Genomic DNA, 26,634 nt, shown 5'->3' on the forward strand with positions numbered 1-26,634 from the left:
GGAGGGTGAAGAGCAGCGGACTGAGCACGCAGCCTTGGGGGGCTCCTGTGCTCAGCGTGATGCTGGCGGAGATTTTGTCGCCAACACGTACCACCTGTGGCCTCTGTCAGAGGAAGTCCAGTAGCCAGTTGCCTAGGTAGGTACTGAGGCCCAGCTTGTCAAGTTTGCTGATGAGACGTTGTGGCACAATGGTGTTGAAGGCAGAACTAAAGTCCAAAAACAGCAATCTCACATAAGAGTCCCTTCTCTCCAGGTGGGTGAGGGCCGAGTGGAGGTCAGAGCAGACGGCATCCTCAGAGGACCGTTTGGCTCGGTACGCAAATTGGAAGGGGTCAATGGTGGGGAGGAGAACAGAACGGATGTGCTCCATGACAAGCCGCTCAAAGCACTTCATGATGATGGGCGTAAGTGCCACGGGGCGGTAGTCATTGAAGCAGGACGGAGCAGGTTTCTTCGGTACAGGTACGATGGTGGCAGCTTTGTACCACGACGGGACGATGGCCTGCTGCAAGGAAGTGTTAAAGATGTCCGTGAAGACACCCGTCAGCTCACCAGTGCAGTCCTTCAGCGCTCGACCCGGGATGTTGTCAGGGCCCGCCGCCTTACGGATGTTGATAGCGGCAAGCGCCCTCCTCACGCTGTCGGCAGAGAGGCACAGGGGCAGCTCGTGTGAAGGGGGAGTGGCCTTCAGCGGGCAAGTGCTGTTCTGAGCGTCGATGCGAGCAAAGAAGCGGTTAAGGTCATTGAGCAGACGGACGTCGCCATCACAGCTCTGCGGTGCGGGCTTGTAGTCCGTGATGGTCTGAATGCCCTGCCAAAGGCTCCGTGCGTCTCTGCTGTCCTTGAAGTGGGCGGTAATTTTGCAAGAGAACGCCCTCGTCGCTTCTTTGATGCCCGGGGATAGGTCAGCCCTCGCAGTCCTCAAGCCAGTCTCATCCCCCGCTCTAAAGGCTTTGTCCCTGGCCCTCAGCAGCTTGAAGACAGCCCCCGTCAGCCATGGCTTCCGGTTAGCCCGAGTGACGATGGATTTTGAGTGAGTCACATCATCAATGCACTTCCTGATGTAGAAGGAAACAGAGTCCGTATACTCCTCAATGTCTGTCCGATCGTCGCAAGTGGCAGCCCTCCTAAACATGTCCCAGTCAGTAGAGCCAAAGTAGTCACGAAGCGTATCAGATGCACCCTCAGGCCACACCCGTACCTGCTTGCGTACTGGCCTGGACGCTCTCACCATTTGTCTGTATGCGGGCAAAAGCATAACAGTGATATGGTCAGAAAGTCCAAGATGGGGGAGGGGGCGGCTTTGAAAGCTCCTTTATGCGAAGAGTAGACCAGGTCCAGGAAGCTGTCGCCACGCGTAGGGAAATTAACATGCTGGTGAAGCCCCGGAAAAACAGACTTCAGGTTAGCATGATTAAAATCCCCAGCGAAGATGGTGAAACCGTCAGGGTGCGCTGTCTGTTGTTCACTGACAGCCTGGTACAGTTCACTAAGAGCCGCGATCCTGTCGCCTTCGATGTTGGAAGGCGGGATGTAAACCGCGACTAGCAGAATCGCGGTAAATTCCCTTGGCAGGTAAAAAGGACGGCACTTAATGATCACAAACTCCGCCAGCGGCGAGCAGTGCTTGCATACCACTACAGAGTCCCGGCACCACTCGTCACGGATGTAGACGCGTATTCCACCGCCACGAGATTTTCCCCCTTGTACAATGGCCCGGTCCGCCCGGTAGCACGCTAGCCGCTCCAGATGTACAGCAGAGTCCGGAATGTTCACGGTCAACCAAGTCTCAGTGAACACGATCACACAACAGTCACGCACTGTCCGGTTTGTAGATCTCAGCAAGCGAATGTAATCCATTTTGTTGTCCAGCGATCGAACATTCGCCACAAGAATGGAAGGCACGGCCGGGCGAGCTGGGTTGGCCGCCAGCCTGGCCCGGACGCCTCCGTGCTTGCTCCTCTTCAGCCTCCTCGCACACCGCTTTCGACGCTTCCCAACCGGGGAGGAATAGCAGACGAGTCCGGCGACGCTTCAGGACGTAGCAGTCCGAGCTCCTTTAATGTCCCCGCATCAAAGTCCAGAACTCGACAAAACTTGCTATCGCCGATGTCGAGCAGAACCTGCCTGCCGTAACTGTAGCACGACTCAGTACGACGAGACGAACACATAAAACGGCCGGACACACACTCATTAGACGAACAAAACACCGTTCGGGCGGGACAGAGAGAGGTCGCTGCGTATGCACGCGCCGCCATCTTGATGATGTGTCAAATTACAACATTGGTTACCTCAAATGGGATGGGGCTCAGACATGGCTTTTACGCACGCCTGGTCCTATTCTATGGAGCTCTCTTCCACCTCCATGGCTGGAAGTGCCACCTCCGGGGATGGAAGTCCATGCCGCCACACTCCTGGTCATCGACGCTGGTGCTTGGGGCCGTGTGGCGGTGAACTATTTATGTTATAGGTATTTGATATATTTTATTTTGTGTTGCAACTTGTATATGTTTTTATCATTACAGTTCAGTAGTTGTTGGCTCGTTGAACTCTTGTTTTGTTAAATAAAGAGCTGTTTATCAAACCCACGTCTTCCCTTGTACTTTGTTAACGCTACAATATAGTTATATACTAGATCTGTGGATAACACTATAATAGTTATATACTACATCTGTGGAATAACGACGAGGCTGACGTCAGCGGTGCACGCGCGGCGTTGTTGACAAAGGAAGAGGCATTTGATCGATGGATTCAATGATTTGGAGTGACACAGATGGTTTGATAATATTATTGCTTATATAATAGTTATTTGATATATAATTTATATATCGTTATATGGGCCTGTGGAATATTTTGAAGTGCAACCGCCGTCAGTAGCGTGCACCCGGCCGGCATTGTTAACATAAAGGACAATCGATGGATTTAATGAATTGGAGTGACACAGATGGTTTTATAAACGTGTTATTTATGTAATAGTTATTTGAATAACTCTGATTGTTACGTCAGGCCCGTTCTCAGCTTTTCATTTGTGTTCATTGTTTAGCCTGTTGTTGCTCATTCATGTCTGTTCTTGGTTTTGGATTTTGTAGAATAAATTTCCCCCAAAATGCGACATACTCCGGAGCAATTTATATATGGTTTATTTTCACGTTATTGTGCATTTTATGGCTAATCCGACGTATATTCCGGAGCGACTTTTAGTCTGAAAAATACGGTACTTAGATCCCTCTCATTTACACACGTATTCTATCTTCTTTTGGCTAATCTTCATTCCCTTCCTTTCCGGGGCATACTAGATTTCTCTCCACCTGCTTGCTCCTTACTCTCACTACAGATCATAATGTAATCCGCAAACATCATGGTCAATGGAGATTCCTGTCTCACCTCATCTGTCAGCCTGTCCATCACCATAGCAAACAAGAAGGGGCTCAGAGCTGATCCTTGATGCAGACCAACCTCCACCTTGAATTCCCCTTGCCTACAGGACATCTCACTCCTGTCCTGCAACTTTCATACATATCCTGTACCATTCACATACCGTTTTTCTCCGTGTATAATGCGCGAAATTTAACTAATTTATTGTCCTAAAATCTGGGGTGCGCATTATACATGGGTACAACTTTTTTTAAATTTTTTTTTTTTTTTTTTTTTAAGAAAATCATGGTACAACAAAACCAACAACAGGACTGACCGACAAAGACGTGGAACAAAAAGACAGGGTGACATTACCAAAGATAGGAACGGAAACCAAACAGACATCATGACAGTAACACATGCAATGATCCGACGGTGAGCGAGGGGCAGACAGGACTTAAATACAAAACACGTTACATTGATTGAGGTGACACAGGAAGGGAGGGGCGACGTGAACAGAAACTATGGCAACCTAGACACGTAGCAAAACTGGGGACGAGACATGACAAATCTCCCTCGAAATAAAACTTGAAATCACCTTTCTTCTTGTTTGTTGTCAATCGCGCATTGCATTCAGCCATCCTGCCCAACACACTTAGTCAGTAAAATTCATAATTGACGACACATCGTTTGATGCGATGGTGCAATCCTTGATGGTGTGTTATTGTCAAATATTGTTTGTTTTTTAATCTCCATCGCGGACCGGACGTCATACGGAGGCAGTATGACTGCGCATGCGCACTATGGATCCGACGCGCAAAACGGATATGCAAGACACGTCAGCTATATAAAGAGCGAGAGTTGTTTTCTTCCTATTAGTTTCAATTCACAGTTTAATTAGCAGTTTCAATCAACAAATAACAAAATGCGTATTACAGGTAATATCTTATTTCACAACACTTTGCCTTGTTCCTTTCGTCTCTGCTGTTCACTTCAAACACGCTCCATACGAACGCAATGCTCTCGTATCAGACGCTTGCTCGATCACCTGCTCGTTTGCTGTCACAATGTACCCTACACAAATCCGAAACATTCGTTGCGGCTCCGAGTCACGACGAGGGTCAAGTTTTGGTTTCCAAGGGTGTTTTTATTCCTCTTCAACGTCTCTCCCATACAGAGCCGCCTTTTTCACGTCCGCACGCCTTTTTCACATGTCCGCACTGTTCGCGGTGGTGCCTTTACGGGCAGTCGGAGAAGTCAACGCCAACAAAAAAAATTACATCCATTCTAGGTAAGACCATACCAAAGACTATAAAAATGGGACCCACTGCCTCCCTGCGTGTGTGACGATCATTGGGACTTAAATAATAATAATAAATTAAGTGCGTATTATACATGGGTACAGGCTTTTTTCCAGCATCAAAATGCCATTTTTAGGGTGCGTATTATACATAGGGGCGCATTATACACGGAAAAAAATGGTACTTCTCTTCCACTCCAGACTTCCTCATACAATTAGGGGTGTAACAATACATCGATACACATCGATTAATCGATATAATGCTCTACGATTTATTGGCATCGATGCTAAACGTAAACATCGATTTACATACAAAGAGATCGAAATTGCGTTTCCTACTATCTCACGGTGAAACGACATATTAAATAATACATATATATGTGTGTATATACACCGTGTTCCAAATTATTATGCAAATTGTATTTAAGTGTCATAAAGATTACATTTTTTGTTTTTCAATTAAACTCATGGACGGTATTGTGTGTCAGGGCTCTTTGGATCACTGAAATCAATCTCAGACACCTGTGATAATTAGTCTGCCAGGTGAGCCCAATTAAGGAAAAACTACTTAAGAATGGCGTTCCACATTATTAAGCAGATGACCATTTCCAAGCAACATGGGAAAGAAAAAGGATCTCTCTGCTGTCGAAAAGCGTGAAATAGTTCAATGCCTTGGACAAGGTATGAAGACCTTAGATATTTCACGAAAACTTAAGCGTGATCATCGTACTGTAAAGAGATTTGTGGCTGATTCAGAGCACACACGGGTTCGTGCAGATAAAGGCGCAACGAGGAAGGTTTCTGCCAGACAAAAACATCGGATTAAGAGAGCAGCTGCTAAAATGCCATTACAGAGTAGCAAACAGATATTTGAAGCTGCTGGTGCCTCTGGAGTCCCACGAACATCAAGGTGTAGGATCCTCCAGAGTCTTGCAGTTATGCGTAAACCATCTATTCGGCCACCCCTAAACAACGCTCACAAGCAGAAACGGCTGCAGTGGGCCCAGGAATACATGAAGACTAATTTTCAAACAGTCTTGTTCACTGATGAGTGCCGTGCAACCTTGGATGGTCCAGATGGATGGAGTCGTGGATGGTTGGTGGACGGCCACCATGTCCCAACAAGGCTGCGACGTCAGCAAGGAGGTGGCGGAGTCATGTTTTGGGCCGGAATCATGGGGAGAGAGCTGGTTGGCCCCTTTAGGGTCCCTGAAGGTGTGAAAACGACATCTGTAAAGTATGTGGAGTTTCTGACTGACCACTTTCTTCCATGGTACAAAAAGAAGAACCGTGCTTTCCGTAGCAAAATCATCTTCATGCATGACAATGCACCATCTCATGCTGCAAGGAATACCTCTGCATCATTGGCTGCTATGGGCATAAAAGGAGAGAAGCTCATGGTGTGGCCCCCATCCTCCCCTGACCTCAACCCTATTGAGAACCTTTGGAGCATCCTCAAGCAAAAGATCTATGAGGGTGGGAGGCAGTTCACATCCAAACAGCAGCTCTGGGAGGCTATTCTGACATCCTGCAAAGAAATTCAAGCAGAAACTCTCCAAAAACTCACAAGGTCAATGGATGCAAGAATTGTGAAGCTGCTATCAAATAAAGGGTCCTATGTTAAAATGTAACTTGACCTGTTAAGATGTTTTTGATTGAAATAGCTTTTGATTTCAGTAAATATGACCTCCTAATGCTGTAAATTCTAAAGATGAGCATTTCAGTTCATAACAACCTATAATATGTTATAAAACTCTGTTGTGCGTAGTAATTTGGAACAGTGCATTTTAAGTTTTTTATTTTTGAAAAATTCTGTTATCATTGGGAGGTTTGTTCAATAACATTCGAATTCATTAAACTAATGGTTGATGACTTGAAAATTATGCTGACTCATTTGCATCGACTATTTAGGAAAATCTGAGATAAATATCATTTGCATAATAATTTGGAACACGGTGTATATATATATATATATATATATATATATATATATATATATATTAGGGGTGTAACGATTCATCGATACTAGAGATGCACCGATCCGACTTTCAGTTCCGATACCGATACCGATGCCGTGGCTTTGCGTATCGGTCGATACCCGATACCGATCCGATATTATGGTTGACTTGATTGATTGATTGATTGTATATTTATTGATCCCCAGGGGTGGGGAAATTCAGGCCCCAGCCGTATTCATACCACAGAGTGGGTATACAAAAGACACACAGATGGCATGAGCGCAACTCAATAGGCTCTCATAAGGCTGCCACACAACGGTGCCACAAAGAAAGGCAGAAAGTGCTCAAGATAAAAGCCATCAAAGCAAAACAAAGCTAAAAGACAAAGGAAAAAAAGTAACAGCGGCCAACCAGCACCCCTCAATACAAGAGAACACCCCAAAACACACAAAATAGCCTCCACGGGGTCCATAGACAGGTGTAGGGGCAGTCCAGTTCAAACTTCACAAGCTACATAACTCTACATGTGGAACAGAAAAGACCAAAGGCAATGGCATCAGGCAGACTACACAGTTCTTTGCTCTAAATTAGGGGTGTCCAAACTAACGGTCCAGTTTTTATTGGCCCGCAGCAAATTCTGAAAACATAATTGAATATGGCCCGCACAAGAAGCTTGAGCTCAGCTTCTCAGTTTCCACACTAGATGGAGCCCGCCACACAAAGCGTTTGACGTCCCATTAACACCCCCCCGGAAGAGAAGCGAACACGCAGCGTTTCACATCCGATTAGCCCCCCCCATTCGGGAGAGAAGCGAACGCGCAGCCTTTGACGTCCCATTAGCAACCCGAAGAGAAGCGAACGCGCATGGTTTGACGTCCGCTTAGCAACCCGGGGAAGAGAAGCGAACGTTCGCTCCATGTTTGCGTTTGTTTAGAAAACTCTCGTGGCATGCGGCACACGTGCTGCTGACGTATGACGTAGCCCGCGTCCCAATAGATTAAGGAAAGTATCGGCTCACAGATCGGTTGTATTTTCCGATACCCGATCCATCTATTTTGTTGATATCGGGACCGATATCCGATCCAGATATCGGATCGGTGCATCTCTAATCGATACACATTGATTAATCGATATAATGCTCTACGATTTATTGGCATCGATGCTAAACGTAAACATCGATTTATATCGCCGTGTTTGACCTCGGACATTAGACGCGACTTTATTTTGAAATCCAATTCATTGTTGCTTGCTTCCTCTTTCCGGGAGCATTGCGCCCGGCGTTGTTGTGTTGTGAGCAGAGCAGGCACGTGAAAGGGGAGTCGACAACTAGTACGCTGCTCCTGGGCTGGTGCTATGGCTAGTGTCCAAAAAGACGAGAAAATTTGCTCCCCTTTAGGCTTCAAGTCATTCGTTTGGAAGCACTTTGGATTCTAAAGAAAAGATGGCTCAACCGACAAGACACATGCAGTTTGTAAATCCTGCCATGCAGTGATAAAATATTCAGGGAGCACAAATCTCGCCGCACATTTAAAGAAAAAACACGACATCAAAGTTCAGTGTTAAAATAAGCACTTTGTATACTGCAATACTCTTGTAATTTCCTAAAAAAAGAGTTTGCAGTACCTTGTTGATTTTGCGTATGAATTGTTATAAATCAGGATATTGTTCTATATTTTTTATTAAAAAAAAAAAATCCGATCGTAGAGCACTATATTGCGATATATCGTGAATGAATCGCAGCAGGCTTTAAGATATCGGCAAATATCGTATCGTAGTTCTTTATATCGATATTATATCGTATCGTGACAAAACCCGCGATTTACACCCCTACTAATCAGCGTCCCACTCCACCCCCATAATTTGTTTGTTACGAAACTAATCTAGGTGCCACAGTGCTGCTTGTCGTGGCTCTGAATATCAAGAGCGTGTTACTGTTTAACCTCATGTCACACAAAACCCAAAACATTTAAAATGCAAAACTAAAAAACAATGTACAGTACACACCTGAGAGAAGATGGTGAAGTGACGTAAGCGTCCAAAAGACAAAAATCATGTCAGGGCGGTGGCCTTTCCGGTTCTTGATGTACCCTCTGAAAGGATCCAACAGTTGGGAGAATGTTAGAGTTTGACAGTGTTGTTGAGGTAAACCATAAAACCACATTATGCTATGTACATTTATGAGTAAATTTTAGGCTGCATGGACAACAACCCAATGTACCTCTCAACAACAAAGAAAATAAGAAAAAATAATACTAATAAAATAACATACAACTCGTTAGATGAAGCTTATGCTTAGTTAAACTTAGCGAATAGGTTATAATATGACACGTTAGAAACGAAATGTTCATAACAAGTTTACGTTAAGTGGAATGAGATATCAGTAATAAATGAAACATGACATCGCAGCTACCTTCAATGGAAAACCTTCCATGCAGAGTATATTTGTCATGGGGACCTTCACACCCTAGCTTGGTGCTCGCAAAATCACTGCATTTAAAAACGTACTGTTCAAGGAAACTCCATAACAGGTTGATCTAACAAAATCGGGTAAATATTTCACAGCCGTGAAACAAACAAACCAAAATATTCCCGGCAATAATTAACGGCCTAATACTCTGATAGTTACATTCTGCAGAGGTCCAATTGCTTGCTTGGTAGGTTCGAAGGCGTAAAATAGGAAATCACATGATCACGTCGTCAATGTCGTAACGTGCAGACATGTTCATCTACTAGATAACTTCTTAAGCGTGTTGGCCAGTAGCTGGAATACGCCATCGTATTAGCCATATTGGATGTGGCACATCTTCCCTTAACTAATGTAATGAATTTCCCCAAGAGCTTATTTTAAGACAAAGCCGCTTGTTAAACCATTGCCAAATATTTGGAAATGAACGACATTGATGTTATCATGTTTCCTATTGAGTGCCTTCACAAACCACCAAGCAATTGATCCTCCAAAACAACGCGTCAGGGTTTTCCAAAACTATCTTGATCATATGATTATGTTGGAATGTATGTAACCAGTAATAAATATAATAAATGTAAATAAAAATAAAATACAACGATTTGAAAATCCTTCTCAACCCATATTCAATTGAATACACTACAAAGAAAACATATTTAATGTTCAAACTGATAAACAATTGTTTTTTGCCAAATATTAACGTAGAATTTCATGGCTGCAGCACGTCCAGTAGAAGTTGGGAAAGGTGGCAAAAAATACTGAGAAAGCTGAGAAAAGCTCATTCAACACCTATTTGGAAGATCCCACATGTGATCAGGCTAATTGGGAACAGGTGGGTACCATGATTGGGTATAAAAGGAGCCTCCCCAAACATGCTCAGTCATTCACAAGCAAGGATGGGGCGAGTTTCACCACTTTGTCCACAACTGCGTGAGAAAATAGTTGAACAGTTTAAGAACAACATTTCTTAAATCAAAATTGCAAGGAATTTAGGGATTTCAACATCTATGGTCCATAATATGAAAGGTTCAGAGAATCTGGTGAAAACTGCACGTAAACGCCTTGGCCGGAAACCAAGACTGAATGACCGTGACCATTGATCCCTCAGACGGTACTGCCTTAAAAACCAACATGAGTGTGTAAAGGATATCACTAAATGGGCTCAGGAAAACTTCAGAAAACCACTGTCAGTAAAGTTAAAATTGAAGTCCCAATGATCGTCACACACACATCTGGGTGTGGTCAAATTTGTTCTCTGCTTTTATGAAAATCACACGGGGATGGGATTTTTATCCATCCCCTGGGGGAGAGGGGAGCAGTGAGCAGCAGCGGTGCCACGCTCGGGAATCATTTGGTGATCTAACCCCCCAATTCCAACCCTTGATGCTGAGTGACAAGCAGGGAGGTAATGGGTCCCACTTTTATAGTGTTTGGTATGACCGGGCTGGGGATTGAACCCACAATCTTCCAGTCTCATGGCGGACACTCTACCACTAGGTCACTGAGCTGGTAAATACAGTTTGTCACTACATCAGTAAGTGCGGGTTAAAACTCAACCATGCAAAGCAAAAGCGGTTTATGAACAACATCCAGAAACGCCGCCGGGTTTTCTGGGCCCGAGCTCATGTAAAAAGGACTGATGCACAATGGAAAAGTGTTTTGTGGCCTGATGAGTCCACTTTTCAAATTGTTTTTGGAAACACTGGACGTCGTGTCCCCTGGACCAAAGTGGAAGCGGACGATCCGGACTGTTATCAACGCAAAGTTCAAAAGCCAGCATCTGTGATGGTATGGGGGTGCATTAGTTCTCATGGCATGGGTGACTTACATTTCTGTGTAGGCAACATAAATGCTGAAAAGTACATACAGATTTTGGAGCAACATATGCTGCCATCCAAGCGGTCTTTTTCATGGACACCAATGCTTATTTCAGCAAAATAATGCCAAGCCACATTCTGCACGTGTTACAACAGCGTGGCTTCGAAGTAAAAGAGTCCAGGTTCTCCCCTGGCCCGCTTGCAGTCCAGACCTGTCTCCCATTGAAAATGTGTGGCGCATTATGAAGCGTAAAACATGACAGGGAAGACCCCGGACTGTTGAACAACTGAAGCGGTTCATCAAGCAAGATCGGGAAAGAATTCCACATGAGAAGCTAAGCGAATTAGTCTCCTCTCTTTCAAAACGTTGATTGAGTGTTATTAAAAGGAAAGGTGATGTAACGAAGTGGTAAACATGCCCTTTCCCAACTTCTACTGCACGTCTTGCAGCCATTAAATTCTAAGTTAATTTTTATTTGAAAAATAAACTAAACATTAAATATCAAAGTCAAACTCCGCTTTATCGTCAATCCCTTCATATGTCAAGACACACAAAGAAACCGAAATACCGTTTCCTCTATTCCACGGTGACGAGACATAGTACACGATAGACATACAAGTAGACGACACAAAATAAAAACAAGAAGGCACAAACAATAAATAATATATAAATATGAGTGATGAATAAATAATAAACAAATAACACAATAATAAGAGGAGCAAAACTGAGCCAGTGTGCATACAGCAGACAGTAAGCATAGCGCAAAGTACAGGACGCTACGCAGAAAGGGGGAGAGAGTTCAGGATCCTAACAGCCTGAAATATGAAGCTGTTGTTGAGTCTGGTGGTGGGGGAGCGCAGGCTCCTGTACCTCCTCCCAGAGGGCAGAAGATCAAACAAAGAGTGAGCGGGGTGACTCACGTCACTCACAACCGTGGTCGCCTTACGGGTGAGATGGGAGGTGTAAATGTCTTTCAAGGAGGGGAGTGAAGCACCAATAATCTTACCAGCCGTGTTCACTATGCGCTGCAGGGCCTTCATGTTGTAGTCAGTGCAGCTACCACCCCAAACAGCAATAAAGCTGAAGAAGACGCTCTCAATGGTGCCGCGGTGAAACGTAGTCATGACGGCCGGAGGAGCACTCGCTCGCCTGAGTTTCCGCAGGAAGTACAGGCGGCGCTGGGCCTTCTTCGCCAATGACGCGGTGTTGGTGGACCAGGAGAGATCCTCACTGATGTGCACCCCCAGGAACCTGGCACTGCTCACTCTCTCCACCACAGCACCGTCGATGGTCAGCGGCAGGTGTTGGGTGTGACCCTTCCTGAAGTCAACAACAATCTCCTTGGTCTTGTCAACGTTCAGCAGGAGGTTGTTGTCCCTGCACCACGCGGTCAGAAGGTCAACCTCCAACTTGTAATGAGTCTCGTCTCCCTTGGTGATGAGACCCACCAGAGTCGTGTCATCAGCAAACTTCACAATGCGGTTGTCGGTGTAGGTTGCAGCGCAGTCATGCGTCAGCAGGGTGAAGAGCAGCGGACTGAGCACGCAGCCTTGGGGGGGCCCCTGTGCTCAGCGTGATGCTGGCGGAGATCTTGTCGCCAACACGTACCACCTGTGGCCTCTGACAAAGGAAGTCCAGTAGCCAGTTGCAGAGGTAGGTATCGAGACCCAGCTTGTCGAGTTTGCTGATGAGACGTTGTGGCACAATGGTGTTGAAGGCAGAACTGAAGTCCACAAACAGCAATCTTACATAAGAGTCCCTTCTCTCCAGGTGGGTGAGGGCCAAGTGGAGGGCAGTGCAGATGGCATCCTCAGAGGACCGTTTGGCACGGTACGCAAACTGGAAGGGCTCTATGGTGGGGGGGATAACGGATCGGATGTGCTCCATGACAAGCCGCTCAAAGCACTTCATGATGATGGGCGTAAGTGCCACGGGGCGGTAGTCATTCAAGCAGGACGGAGCGGGTTTCTTCGGCACAGGTACGATGGTGGCAGCTTTGAAACACGACGGGACGATGGCCTGCTGCAGGGAAATGTTAAAGATGTCCGTGAAGACACCCGTCAGCTCCCCAGCGCAGTCCTTCAGCGCTCGACCCGGGATGTTGTCAGGGCCCGCCGCTTTACGGATGTTGATAGCGGCAAGCGCCCTCCTCACGCTGTCGGCAGAGAGGCATAGGGGCAGCTCGTGTGAAGGGGGAGTAGCCTTCAGCAGGCAAGTGCTGTTCTGAGCGCTATGTTGTCCCTCCCTGTAGTGTATTCAGTCGAATATAGGTTGAAAAGGATTTTCAAATCATTGTATTTTGTTTTTATTTACATTTTACACAATTTCCCAACTTCAACCGAATCCGGTTTGTACAAAGACGCAATGCAGCTCCTTCTGACCCTCTCTGTACTTCTCCATCAGAATCCTCAAAGAAAATACTGCATCTGTAGTACTCTTTCTGGGCATAAAACCATACTGCTGCTCCCAGATACTTACTTCTGCTCTTAGTCGAGCTTCCACCACTCTTTCCTATAACTTCATTGTGTGGCTCATTAACTTTATTCCTCTGTATTTGCCACAACTCTGCGCATCCCCCTTGTTCTTATAGATTGGTATAAACACACTTCTATCACTTCACTCTGTCTGACATTCTTTTCACCTCCAAAACATTCCTCACAAACTCCTCTTTCAGGATAACTCCTACTCCATTTCTCTTCCCATCCCTGTCAGGTCTAAGTACCGTAAGACATTATTTTACACACTGAAAGAAGAGGAGAAGACAACCAGAACTTCTTTTGCTCGTGAGGAGAATTACGTAGAAGGCCCAGTTACAGTCATCCACCAATTCTGGACTCCTCTTCCGCTATCTCCTCTTTTTATTTTGGGTTGCCCTGGTTACAAGAGGCATTGCTACACTAAAGAGAAAGGAGATTGTGGCTGTAGCAACGCTGATTAGCTAACTAAAGGATGTTGTGTCGTGCAAGGCCTTGGCCGATTCGTGACCCCAGCAATGCAGAGTCTGTCCTTAGTTGGTTGACAGCCTCGTCGTAGGCTGCGATCTTCAAACGTGCTGGGTGCAGTGTCCCTGTAAAACAACGCTCCAGAGTATCACACAATAATAATAATAATGAGTAAATAATCAGATACCTCTCGTGCATACACTCCAACAACCGTTAAGTAGATGTGAGATAACTTGCATGAAGTCTACTTAAACCAACATTGAGTAAATATGGGATAACTTAAAAACTGTCCCGTCAACAACAATTTATGAATAGAAACTACAAGGTATAAAAGAGAAAGAACTTCTCTTGAACTAATCAAAGAACAAAGGTGTTCTGTTCATAACTAGTGAGGGCCTCTCACAGATAAGAAAAGGAAGGGAGTCTAAGAACTCCCCAGAGCTAGACAGATATGTTTGCTTGAGCGGTTCAGGCCGACCACCGCTTCTGCAAAAAGAATTGTTCCAACAATCCACACGGCATCCTCTCATTCTCTAGGATGTCATTGAACTGTCTGGTCAAAAACTCTACAGACACCTCCCCAAGACACTTCCATACCTTCACAGGTATATCATCCGGCCCAACTGCCTTTCCAGTCTTCATCGTCATCAGTTCCCTCCTTACTTCACCTCTACTGATCTTCGCAATTTCCTGGTCCACAGTGGCCATCTCTTTCACTCTCTCGTTTTCCTCATTCATCAACTCTTCAAAGTATTCTTTCCATCTTCCTATCACAGTTCCTGTATCTGTCAAAACATTTCCATCTCTATCTTTCATCACCGTAATCTGCTGCACATCCTTCCCATCTCTGTCCCTCTGTCTTGGCAACCTGTATAATTCTTTCTCTCCCTCCTTACCATCAAACCTGGCATACAGGTCGTCGTATGCTCTTTGTTTGGCCTTTGCTACTTCTGCTTTCGCCTTACGCCACATTTCCCTGTTTTCTCTCTTCAGTCTTCTCGGTGTCCCACTTCCTTTTAGCTAACCTCTAGTCACGTATGCACTCCTGCACTTCCTCGTTCCACGACCAAGTCTCCTTATCGACTTTCCTTCCAGAAGACACACCAAGTACTCTCCCACCTGTCTCCCTGATCACCTCAGCTGTCGTCGTACTGTCATCTGGAAGTGCCTCCTGCCCGCCCAGAGCCTGTCTCAACTCCTCCCTGAAAGTTACACAACACTCTGCTTTTTTTAGTTTCCACCACTTCGTCCTCTGTTCTGCCTTTTTCGTCTTCATCTTCCTCTTCCTCACCACCAGGGTCATGCAACACACCACCATTCCATACTACACTTTCACCTGCCACCCCTTTGCAGTCAGAGTCAGCTTTATTGTCAATTCCTTCATGCCAAGACACACAAAGAAATCGAAATTACGTTTCCCCTATCCCACGGTGACGAGACACAGTACACGATAAACATACAAGTAAACAATGCAAAATAAAAACAAGAAGGCACAAACAATGAACAATAAGAGTGATGAATAAATAATAAATAAACAAATAACACAGTAAATAAGAGGAGCAAAACGGAGCAAGAGCGCACAGCAGACAGTCAGAACAAAGCGCAAAAGTACAGGACTCCACGCAGAGGGGGGAGAGAGTTCAGGACCCTAACAGCCTGGAGATCACAAACTCCGCCAGTGGCGAGCAGTGCTCGCATACCACCACAGAGTCCCGGTACCTTCCGTTACAGATGTAGACGCACATCCCACCTCCTCGCGACTTTCCCCCTCGTACAATGGCCCGGTCCGCCCGATAGCACGCTAGCCGCTCCAGATGCACAGCAGAGTCGGGAATGATAACGATCACCGACGTCCCAGTGAACATGAGCACACAGCAGTTACGCACTGTCCGGTTCGTAGATCTCAGCAGGCGAAAGCAAACCATGTTGATGTCCAGCGACCGAACATTCGCCAGAAGAATGGAAGGCACGGCCGGGCAAGCTGGGTTGGCCGCCAGCCTGGCCCAGACGCCCCCGCTCTCGCCCCTCTTCAGCCTCCTCGCACACCGCTTCCGACGCTTCCCAACCGGGGGAGGAATAGCAGGCGAGTCCGGCGACGCTTCAGGACGGAGCAGACCGAGCGCCTTTAATGTCCCCGCTTCAAAGTCCAGAACACCACAAAACTCGCTTTCGCCGATTGAGCAGAACCAACCCGCTGCACTTGTAGCACAACCCAGTACGACGAGACAAACACAGAAAACTGCCGGACAAACCCACATTAAATGACAAAACAAAACACCGTTCGGGACAGAGAGAGGCCGCTGCGTGTGCACGCGCCACCATCTTTTACTTTTCATGATGTGAACTCAGTCTGATCTCCTTCAGGTCATATCGTCTACACCAGTGGTCCCCATCCTTTTTTCTGACACGAACCGGTTACGTGTCCGAAATATTTTCGCGGACCGGCCTTTATATAAATGAATAATACATTTATATAAATAAATAATACATTTATAATGAATATATGAATACGATTAAATAAAATGATACGACTGGCATAAAAACAAATATAAACGACATAAAAATAAAACTCACCATTACATTGAATTAGTGGGAGCCCTGATAGTGGCCGTTGTTAACCCGGGCCTCGACCGATCCGGTATGGAATTAACAGACTGAGTTCACATCATGAGCTATTTTGGCAAATTTCTACGCCGGATGCCCTTCCTGACACAACCCTCTACATTTACTCGGGCTTGGGACAGGCAGAAGAAAGACACTGCCTTGTACCCCCCTATGGCTGCATTGGTCAGCCCGATCCTGCTGCAGTGAAAATTAAGGAGTGGTTGTGTCCTCCCTTCATAGGGCTAAAGTTGTCTTACTTGGTGCATGGTTTGTTGTCCTTTAGCTGGACTGCCAACAAAGAAATGGTCTTGTCTTCCCCGTGAGATTGATGTCCAGGCCACTTCTCCTCTGCCGTGTGGGTTTCCCACCACATTCCACCTGAGGTCATGCAAACCTCTCCAGACCTTCTCAGTGAATGAGAAATGAAAAGCAATTATTGCAAGCAGTACTAAGTTAACTTGTCTTCTAAATGGCAACTGCATGATGAGCATACATGTTAAGTACTAAGTTAACTTGTGTCTAAATGGCAACTACGTGGTGGGCCTACGTGTGAATTTCTTCATTAGTTACCAATAATAGAGTATAGCCGCAGTTACCATTCTAAACATATATAATAATGATAGACAGAATATTTCTGGTCATTCCTTCACCAGAATTAGACAAGGTGAACTATTGGCCATTAAACCCTTTGTTAGAATAATTAGTTTTGCTGAAGCTCTGGTCGGCCTGAAACCGGAGGTCACATATTTTCGCTCAGGCCAACATATCTGCCAGCCAGCCTTAGGGAGTTCTTATACTCCCTTCCTTTTCTTATCTGTGAGAGGCCCTCACTAGTTATGAACAGAACAACTCTGTTCTTTGTTAGCTCAAGAGAAGTTCTTTCTCTTTTGATTGTTTTTGTCCGAGACAGGTTTTTAGTTATCCCATATTTACTCAATGTTTAAGTAGACTTCATGCAAGTTATCTCACATCTACTTAACATTTGTTGGAGTGTATGCACGAGAGGTATCTGATTATTTACTCATTATTATTATTGTGTGAAATGTAGCAAGAAAGTCTAGAGCATTGTTTTACAGGGACACGACATCCAGGTTTGGAGATTGCAGCCGGGCACGAGGCTGCCAACCATCTAAGAACAGACTCTGCATTCCTGGGGTCACGGATCGGCCAAGGCCATGCGGCCTCGCACCACACAACATTATTAGCTAGCTGAACAGCGTTGCTACAGTCACACTCTCCCCTCGCTTTAGTGTAGCAACGCCTCTTGTAACCATGGCAACCCAATATAAAAAGAGGAGATGATGGTAGGGCAGGTCAGAATTGGTGGAGGACTGTGAACTGGGCCGTCTACCTAATTCTCCTCGCGAGCAAAAAGAATACTGGTTGTCTTCTCCTCTTTGTTTCCAGCGTGTAAATAAATGTCTGATGGTATTTAGACCTGACAGCCTTTGATCAAATTCAAGGAGCACGTATATACCGTATTTCTTGGACTAAAAGTCGCTCCGGAGTACAAATCGCATCAGCCATAAAATGCACAATAAAGAGGAAAAAACATACATGTATATGTCGCACCGGAGTTTAAGTCGCATTTTGGGGGAAATTTATTTGACAAAATCCAACACCAAGTACAGACATGAACCAGCAAAAACCGGCTAAACGAAACGGTATGCTAATGTGACATAAACACAAACAAGAAGCTGAAAACGGGCCTGACGTAACATCAACAGTTATTCAAATAACTATAACATAAATATGTTTATCAAACCATCTGTGTCACTCCAAATCATTGAATCCATTGATCGAATGCTTCCTCCTTTCTGTAAACAACGCCTCGTGTGCGGCGCGCCGCTGACGTCGGACTCGTCGTCAGTTGCAGTTAAATTTATTCCACAATATAAACAACAATTTTATCACTCCAAATCATTAAATCATCGGAAACTTCGTCTTGTGTCACTTGAAAAAAAAACAAAAAAAAAAACAGCTGTTGACATCAGACTAGATATATCAAATAAATGTAATATAAACAACAATTTTAACGAACCATCCGTGTCACTCCAAATCATTAAATACATCGGAATCTTCATCTGCTGTGTCACAAAACAGCTGTTGACGTCAGCCTCGTCGTCAGTTGCAGCTCAAATTATTCCACAATCTACGTATATAACTATATTGTAGCGTTACCAAAGTACCAGGCCAGATGTTGGTTTGGTAACCGGCTCTTTATTTCACAAAATAAGAGCTTAACATATGAGCCAACACAGTGCTATAAGCAAGCGCCCTAGATCGCCTCACCCCCTCGCTGCCTTCATGGCCTTGATAGACAATCGGAAACTACTGAAGTCAGAGGGCTGAAGTCTAACAACATAGACGTTGCTACTCTTGATGAACTATATGAATTAACTATAACATAAATAACAAGTTTATCGAACCATCTGTGTCACTCCAAATCATAAAATCTCCTGACTCCGCAAGTCAGTGAATGGAACTCATTGTGAGTGAGGCTCAATTATTCCATAGCCATAGTGCGCCCTAATGCGGTTTAAAGTGAAAATAACGTGAAGTGATCAACTATACTAAGTTAGTAATGTGTTAATGATCAAGTAAAAATTTGTGAATAATTAAACATATAAGTCGCTCCTGAGTATAAGTCGCCCCCCCACCCAAACTATGACAAACGCGACTTATAGTCTGAAAAATATGGTAAATATTGGCCAATAATGATCAGCCACTGATGGGAGCATCCCCAATTAATTCATCATTGCAACTTTAAAACAACCTGGAGAACACAAGAAATAATGAATGAATTATCAACAGCTGCATCTGTAAAAAAGAAGTTCACATTTTCAAATTTTATCAGTCCATCCATTTTCTGTACCGCTTTATCCCCACGGGGTCGCGGGCGAGCTGGAGCCTACACCAGCCGTCATCGGGCAGTAGGCGGGGGACACCCTGAACAGGTTGCCAGCCAATCGCAGGGCACACAGAGACGAACAACCATCCGCACTCGCATTCACACCTAGGGACAATTTGGAGTGCTCAATCGGCCTACCAAGCATGTTTTTGGGATGTGGGAGGAAATCGGAGTGCCCGAAGAAAACCCACGCGAGCACAGGGAGAACATGTAAACTCCATACAGGGAGGGCCGGAGGTGGAATCGAATTTTATCCATCGTTATCAATTGTTTTGAACAGTTTTGTGTGTGTGAGAGCGTTTGTGTGTATTTGAGAGGTATTTCTGAATGATATCCCTGGTGGACTATCAAAATTGTTTTCCATCTGTTTCATATAAATATTTGTCAATAAATATTTTTTAAAATTTTATTTTACCGTATTTTTTGGACTATAAATCGTGTTTTTTCTCATAGTTTGGCGGTCATACTGAGGAGCGACTTGTATGTGAATTTTTCACAAATTTAAATTCAATTTTTTTTAAAAAGTGAAACCGCGATGTTGCAAGGGATTACTGTAATTTAAATTTCAAGTGACGTCAGCGGCACGGCGGTTGTTTTACATAAAGGACAAAGATTCGATCACGGTATGACGAAGATAACGAAGGGGCCCACGTACTACCGGCATCATTAGCGGCTTTGTTTGTAAGTGACATGGAGGACGAAGAGTTTGACGGATTTAATGATTTGGAGTGACACAGAAGGTTTGTAAAACTATTATGGCTTTTACGCACGCCCAGTCCGACTCTACGGAGCTCTCTTTCACCTCCGTGGATGGAAGTCGGGGGCCGGCGCTCGACCGGGTGGCTGTCCGGGGATAATAATATTATTGCTTATATAATAGTTATTTGATATATACTTTATATATTGTTATATGGGCCTGTGGAATATTTTGAAGTGCAACCTCCGTCAGCGGCACGCACCCGGCCGGCATTGTTGACATAAAGGACGATCGATGGATTTAAGAAATTGGAGTGACATAGATGGTTTTATAAACGTGTTATTTATGTAATAGTTATTTGAATAACGTTAATGTTACGTCGGGCCCGTTCTCAGCTCTTCGTTTGTGTTTGTCACATTAGCATACCTATCGTTTAGCCTGTTGTTGCTCGCTTATGTCTGTTCTTGGTGTTGGATTTTGTCGGATAAATTTCCCCCAAAATGCAGTTTGTACTCCGGAGCGACTTATATATTTTTTTCCACGTTATTGTGCATTTTATGTGTAATGCGACCTATATTCCGGAGCGACTTTCAGTCAGAAAATTACGGTACTAAAGAAAAAAACGCTCCTCTCAAACCTTTGTCTCTCCTTTTTCTAGACTGTGTGATCTCAGCTTTTTTAAGCATTATATCCATTGCTGTTATCATCATTGTGATTCTTCTCATCTATACTGGATTGCTATGTCTGAGAAAGATTCATCTGCCACCAGTGCTGGTAAGTAAGTTACGTTGTATTTGGGATGGGAATCACACATCACATGTAGTCACACCATTGCTCATAAAGCTGTACACCAAAGTGGATTGAGGCTATGGTTGGGCATCGAGAATCAGGAATCTACCGTTTTTTTCCGTGTATAATGCGCCCCCATGTATAATACGCACCCAATTTTTATGATTTTTTTTAATTTATTTATTTATTTATTTATTTTTACGTCCCAATGATCGTCACACACGCAGGGAGGCAATGGGTCCCATTTTTATAGTCTTTGGTATGGTCTTAACTAGGCTGGATGTAATTTTTTTTGTTGGCGTTGATTTCTCCGACTGCCCGTAAACGCACCACCGCGCTCCGTGCGCGCATGTGAAAAAGGCGTGCGGACGTGAAAAAGGCGGCTCTGTATGGGAGAGACGTTGAAGAGGAATAAAAACACCCTTGGAAACCAAAACTTGCCCCTCGTCGTGACTCGGAGCCGCAACAAATGTTTCGGATTTGTGTAGGGTACATTGTGACAGACAGCAAACGAGCAGGTGATCGAGCAAGCGTCTGGCATTGCGGTCGTATGGAGCGTGTTTGAAGTGAACAGCAGAGACGAAAGGAACAAGGCAAAGTGTTGTGAAATAAAATATTACATGTAATACGCATTTTGTTATTTGCTGATTGCTGCTAATTAAACTGTGAATTGAAACTAATAGGAAGAAAACAACTCTCGCTCTTTATATAGCTGACGTGTCTTGCGCATCCGTTCTGCGCATCTGTAATGGCGGCCTCCGTATGACGTCCGGTCCGCGATGGAGATTAAAAAACAAACAATATTTGACAATAACACACCATCAAGGATTGCACCATCGCATCAAACGATGTGCCGTCAATTATGAATTTTACTAAGTGTGTTGGGCAGGATGGCTGAATGCGATGCGCGATTGACAACAAACAAGAAGAAAGGTGATTTCAAGTTTTATTTCGGGGGAGATTTGTCATGTCTCGTCCCCAGTTTTGCTATTTGTCTAGGTTGCCATAGTTTCTGTTCGCGTCGCCCCTCTCTTCCTGTGTCACCTCAATCGATGTAACGTGTTTTGTATTTAAGTCCTGTCTGCCCCTCGCTCACCGTCGGATCATTGCATGTGTTACTGTCATGATGTGGTTTCTGTTCCTGTCTTTGGTAATGTCACCCTGTCTTTTTGTTCCACGACTTTGTCGGTCAGTCCTGTTGTTGGTTTTTTTGTACCATGACTTTCTTTAAAAAAAAAAATTATAAAATAAAATTAAAAAAAAAAAAAAAAAAAAAGCACCCCAGATTTTAGGACAATAAATTAGTTAAATTATGCGCACTATACACGGAAAAAAACGGTAATGGGTCCGGGAATTTCATTCTGGTTCAGATTTGTCAGTGTCTGTGATAACTTTCAATTTCGAGTTAGCCGTGTGGAAAAAGCACAAACAAAGGAAGTTTCGGTCACTTGGAGCGCAGGGCCTTGTCTGCCCATATGACTTAACCGTGCACTATTGGCCGGTAGGAGACCAATGGGAACATGTTGAACATGTTTTCATGCTCTGTTCTGGAAAATAAATACATAAATCTGGCCCTCTAAGGAGTTCCTAATTTTTGTGCGTGTTGTGCAAAATGTGTTTTTCAGTTTAATTGCAGTGTGCCTACATCTATAAACTTGTGCACAGCCTTATTGGCTCTATAAATTGGTGGAGCGACAGATGACGAGGGTGCTACAGGAGGTGATGACAGGCCACTAAAGAAAACATATAAACGCTTGACATGTCTTAACCAGCCTCTTGACCAAGTCCGGCTGTCCATTTTTTCTGTTAATTCATGTGACTGCTTAGTCTTTATTCAAGGCTAATTTAGATCAAAATCTAAATAATTACAATAGTTTTGTGATGGCTTTGTCTTTATTAAACATATAAACGAATACAATAAACAGATACTTTCAAGTTCTAATCATTAATTACACCATTGGAGCTCAGACATTTATCTAAACACAAATAATTAGTGACGACCCCACAACTATCGAAACACATCAATGATATAAGCTGGGTGACATAATCGTCCTTGACATTGGTACATAATGTAAACATTAGCCTAAGTGCAACTCAACGTGGCCGCATTGATCGTAACTTACGCTCCGTTTCCCCCCCAAATCTAGAGGCAAAACATTGTTCTCTCGCTGCTCCCAGGTTCTTCCATCTTGGCTGTGCGCGGGGGGGTATTGTGGGTCTTGTGCGTGCACGCACGCAGGCAGGCGGGCGCGCACGCAACAACTAAATTTGTCTTCATAACAAGTAAGCAGGGCTGTGGACAGTATTCCTAGGCGCATTCTCAGCAGCATGATGAAAATAAAATTGAACGTATTTTTTTTATTGTCGGACTCGGTGGACTCGGTCAAAATCAGCACCGAGTCTGAGTCCGGCAAAAATGACCGAGTCCGACCGAGTTCGAGTCCCCGAGTCCGAGTCCACAGCCCTGGTTTTAACAATGACTGTTTAAAACAGGAGAAATACGCTATGTGCCTACGACCATGCCGAGGCGATCCATTTTATGCTACCTGGTCCCTGTGCCCAGTGAAGATTCTCTTCGAAGGTAAAACCGCATTAGATGATCACGCCAAGTCTAAAAATCATAAAAATCGAACCAAGCCAAGAGCAGCAGCTTTTATTCCACAAAAGCAAAGAGAACATAATTATTTATCCTCCCCCAATACTGCCCCCAGGTGTCCACAACAAGAAACTGTTGAAAATAAACTAATATGATAAAGGCCTGCGATTAAGTAAAGCAAGTAACTAAACAAATTTGTAGTAAGTGTCATTATTACTAATTGGAGCTACACAATTGTCAAGTCAAGTCAGTCAAGTTTATTTGTATAGCCCTAAATCACAAGCAGTCTCAAAGGGCTTCACATAGACAGAAATTGACAATTATTCTCAAAGCATCCCCTGATCTTAAGCTCCCAAAAGGGCAAGGAAAAACTTAAAAAACGCTAGCAGGGGGAAAATGAGAAACCTTGAGAAGGGACCACAGATGGAAGGATCCCCCTTTCAGGATCACCAGGTTGAAATGGATGCAGAGAGGGCACAAATGATACAACATGAAAATCAATTAAATAAAAAGTGGATGTCCATGTCACAGCAGAGGGCTGCCGAAAGGAGCCCTCAATTGTCCTGGCAGTGCTCTTCGAGGAGGTTGAGCTGCAGTTCCCCTATCCTGAATTGGCCACGAGAATCCAGATAGCCGCTGTCAGCATGGGTACCACCTAACCACCTCCCCGGCCGGGGAGGGGGGAGGGAGGGGGGAGGGAGGGGGTGGAGAGGGAGAGAAAACAAACTCCAGCCGAATCGGCCACTACAGGTTAGTTAAAGGCCATGTCATAGAAATGTGTCTTTAAACGTGTCTTAAATGTTTCTACTGAGGTAGCAGTTCTAATATCCATTGGTAGGGCATTCCAAAGCTCTGGAGCCCGAATAGAAAATGCTCTAGAGCCTGCAGACATTTTCTTAGCCCTCGGTGTCGCTAAAAGGGTAGCGTTTTGCGAACGAAGGTTACGAGACGGAACATAAGGAACAACTAGGTCGACGAGATATGAAGGCGCTAAGCCATGCAGCGATTTATAGGTTAATAGAAGAACCTTGAAGTCACATCTTAAATGGACCGGAAGCCAATGTAAGTTGGCTAGTATTGGGGTAATGTGATCAAATTTTCTTGTCCGAGAGAGCAGCCTTGCAGCGGCATTTTGTACTAACTGTAGACTTTTGATGCGGGACTTAGGAAGACCCGAAAATAGTACATTACAGTAGTCCAGGCGCGACGTGACGAACGCATGTATAATAGTTTCCGCATCACCGGTCGAGAGGATCGGACGAATCTTTGCAATATTACGAAGGTGAAAAAACGCAATTCTGGTTATATTCTTAATGTGCTTTTGAAAGGAGAGAGTTTGGTCAAATATTACCCCGAGATTAGTTACAGTATCGCTTTGAGTGATAGTACGGTTATCTATAGTTATAGCGGTTTCCTTGAATAAGTGTTGATAACGAGCTGGACCAATTATCAACATCTCAGTTTTATCTGGGTTAAGACGAAGGAAGTTGAGAGACATCCATTGCTTGATCTCCGCAAGGCACTTCTCAAGATTACAACAATCCCGCGGATCTGTCATCGATAACGGCATATATAATTGGGTGTCATCCGCATAGCATTGAAAACTAATATTATATTTACGTAATTGCAGCGTAGAAGGGTGAGTTTTATCTTCAGGGGATGTTTGAGAATATGTGCCATTTTTCACATGTCCTGAGTGTTGTTAGTCACCTAAATGTTGAACAGAGGGTGTGATTTACCAAAGTCAAATTCCTTGTTTGGCACGCTCAAACATGGCGAATAAAAACTCTTGAATCTTAGGTTAGATGAGCGAAGGGCACCATCGCTTACAAACAAAAAAGTCAATAAACAGTTTCTTACTCTAAGTCCTCCAAGCATGCTCTCGTTTAGTTTTTTCCCGGTATAGGTACAAAGAAGTATTGTACAGGACGGTGACGTGCATTTTATTCTCATTTCCTCAAGCAAAAGGCCCGCCATTGCATTGCACAGAATGTCATGTGACACATTCCTGAACCTGATTGCCTGACGCGAGGCAAAGCGAGTGAAGTTAGTCCGCGGAGAGGCGAAAGCGTTTTTGCGTTGCGTGTCGACCTTTCTGCGTAGCGTCCTGTACTTTGCGCTATGCTTACTGTCTGGTGTATGCACACTGGCTCAGTTTTGCTCCTCTTATTTATTGTGTTATTTGTTTATTCTTTATTCATCACTCATATTATTTATTTATTACCGTATTTTCCGCCCTATAAGGCGCACCGGGGTATAAGGCGCACCTTCAATGAACGGCCCATTTTAAAACTTTGTCCATATATAAGGCGCACCGGCCTATAAGGCGCATAAAATAGAAGCTTTACTGCAACAAACTGAGGTTGACTAGGGTTGCGGTCTGCACCCACTAGTCAATAACCAACGAGCCCTCTGTAAACAATCGCGTTTCTCAAACAATCTCCTATAAAATGATTGGAACTGACTAAAGTTCAATCTAACGCATTGGTACTACTTACCAATGTTTCCCTTCCATATCGATCCGTAGATTTACTCGAAACATTAACAGCGCGGCCTATTTTGACATGAAATAGCCTCGCGCGTATAGCAGCTATCGTTATAGCATTAGCCATCCGCAAAAACCAATGACCCTCAGCTCGCAATCTCCCATGAGCCTCAGCAAAGTGTAAACAATCGCGTCTCTCAAACGAGCTCCTATAAAATGATCAGAACTGACTAAAGTTCGATCTAACGCATTGGTACTACTTACCTATGTTTCCCTTCCATATCGATCCGTAGAATTACTCGAAACATTAACAGAGCAGCCTATTTTGACATGAAATAGCCTCGCGCGTATAGCAGCTATCGTTATAGCATTAGCCATCCGCAATTTCCTAAGAGCCTCAGCTCGCAATCTCCCATGAACCTCAGCAAAGTGTAAACAATCGCGTCTCTCAAACGAGTGCCTATAAAATGATCAGAACTGACCAAAGTTTGATCTAACGCATTGGTACTACTTACCTATGATTCCCTTCCATATCAATCCGTAGAATTACTCGAAACATGAACAGAGCAGCCTATTTTGACATGAAATAGCCTCGCGCGTATAGCAGCTATCGTTATAGCATTAGCCATCCGCAAAAACCAATGACCCTCAGCTTGCAATCTCCCATGAGCCTCAGCAAAGTGTAAACAAACAATCGCGTCTCTCAAACGAGCTCC

The 26,634-nt window shown here is 44.4% G+C and overlaps 1 protein-coding gene across 10 annotated transcripts in view; it reads left to right on the plus strand.

The window, feature by feature from the left end:
• Window positions 1–26,634, plus strand: part of LOC133160231 (interferon alpha/beta receptor 2-like) — a 69,517-nt gene that overhangs the window by 34,460 nt on the left and 8,423 nt on the right. For 8 of the 10 annotated variants that reach the window (XM_061287891.1, XM_061287896.1, XM_061287893.1 and 5 more), the window contains one exon: window positions 20,707–20,822. The exons of 1 other annotated variant lie outside the window; for it this stretch is intronic. In XM_061287891.1, coding sequence (XP_061143875.1) covers window positions 20,707–20,822 — 116 coding nt within the window. Of the gene's footprint in view, window positions 1–14,931; window positions 18,485–20,706; window positions 20,823–26,634 lie in introns of those variants that run through there. One more of the 10 variants, XM_061287898.1, reaches the window with a different exon arrangement.

The sequence above is a fragment of the Syngnathus typhle genome, linkage group LG9 (genome assembly GCF_033458585.1).
Source record: "Syngnathus typhle isolate RoL2023-S1 ecotype Sweden linkage group LG9, RoL_Styp_1.0, whole genome shotgun sequence".
Classification (NCBI taxonomy): domain Eukaryota; kingdom Metazoa; phylum Chordata; class Actinopteri; order Syngnathiformes; family Syngnathidae; genus Syngnathus; species Syngnathus typhle.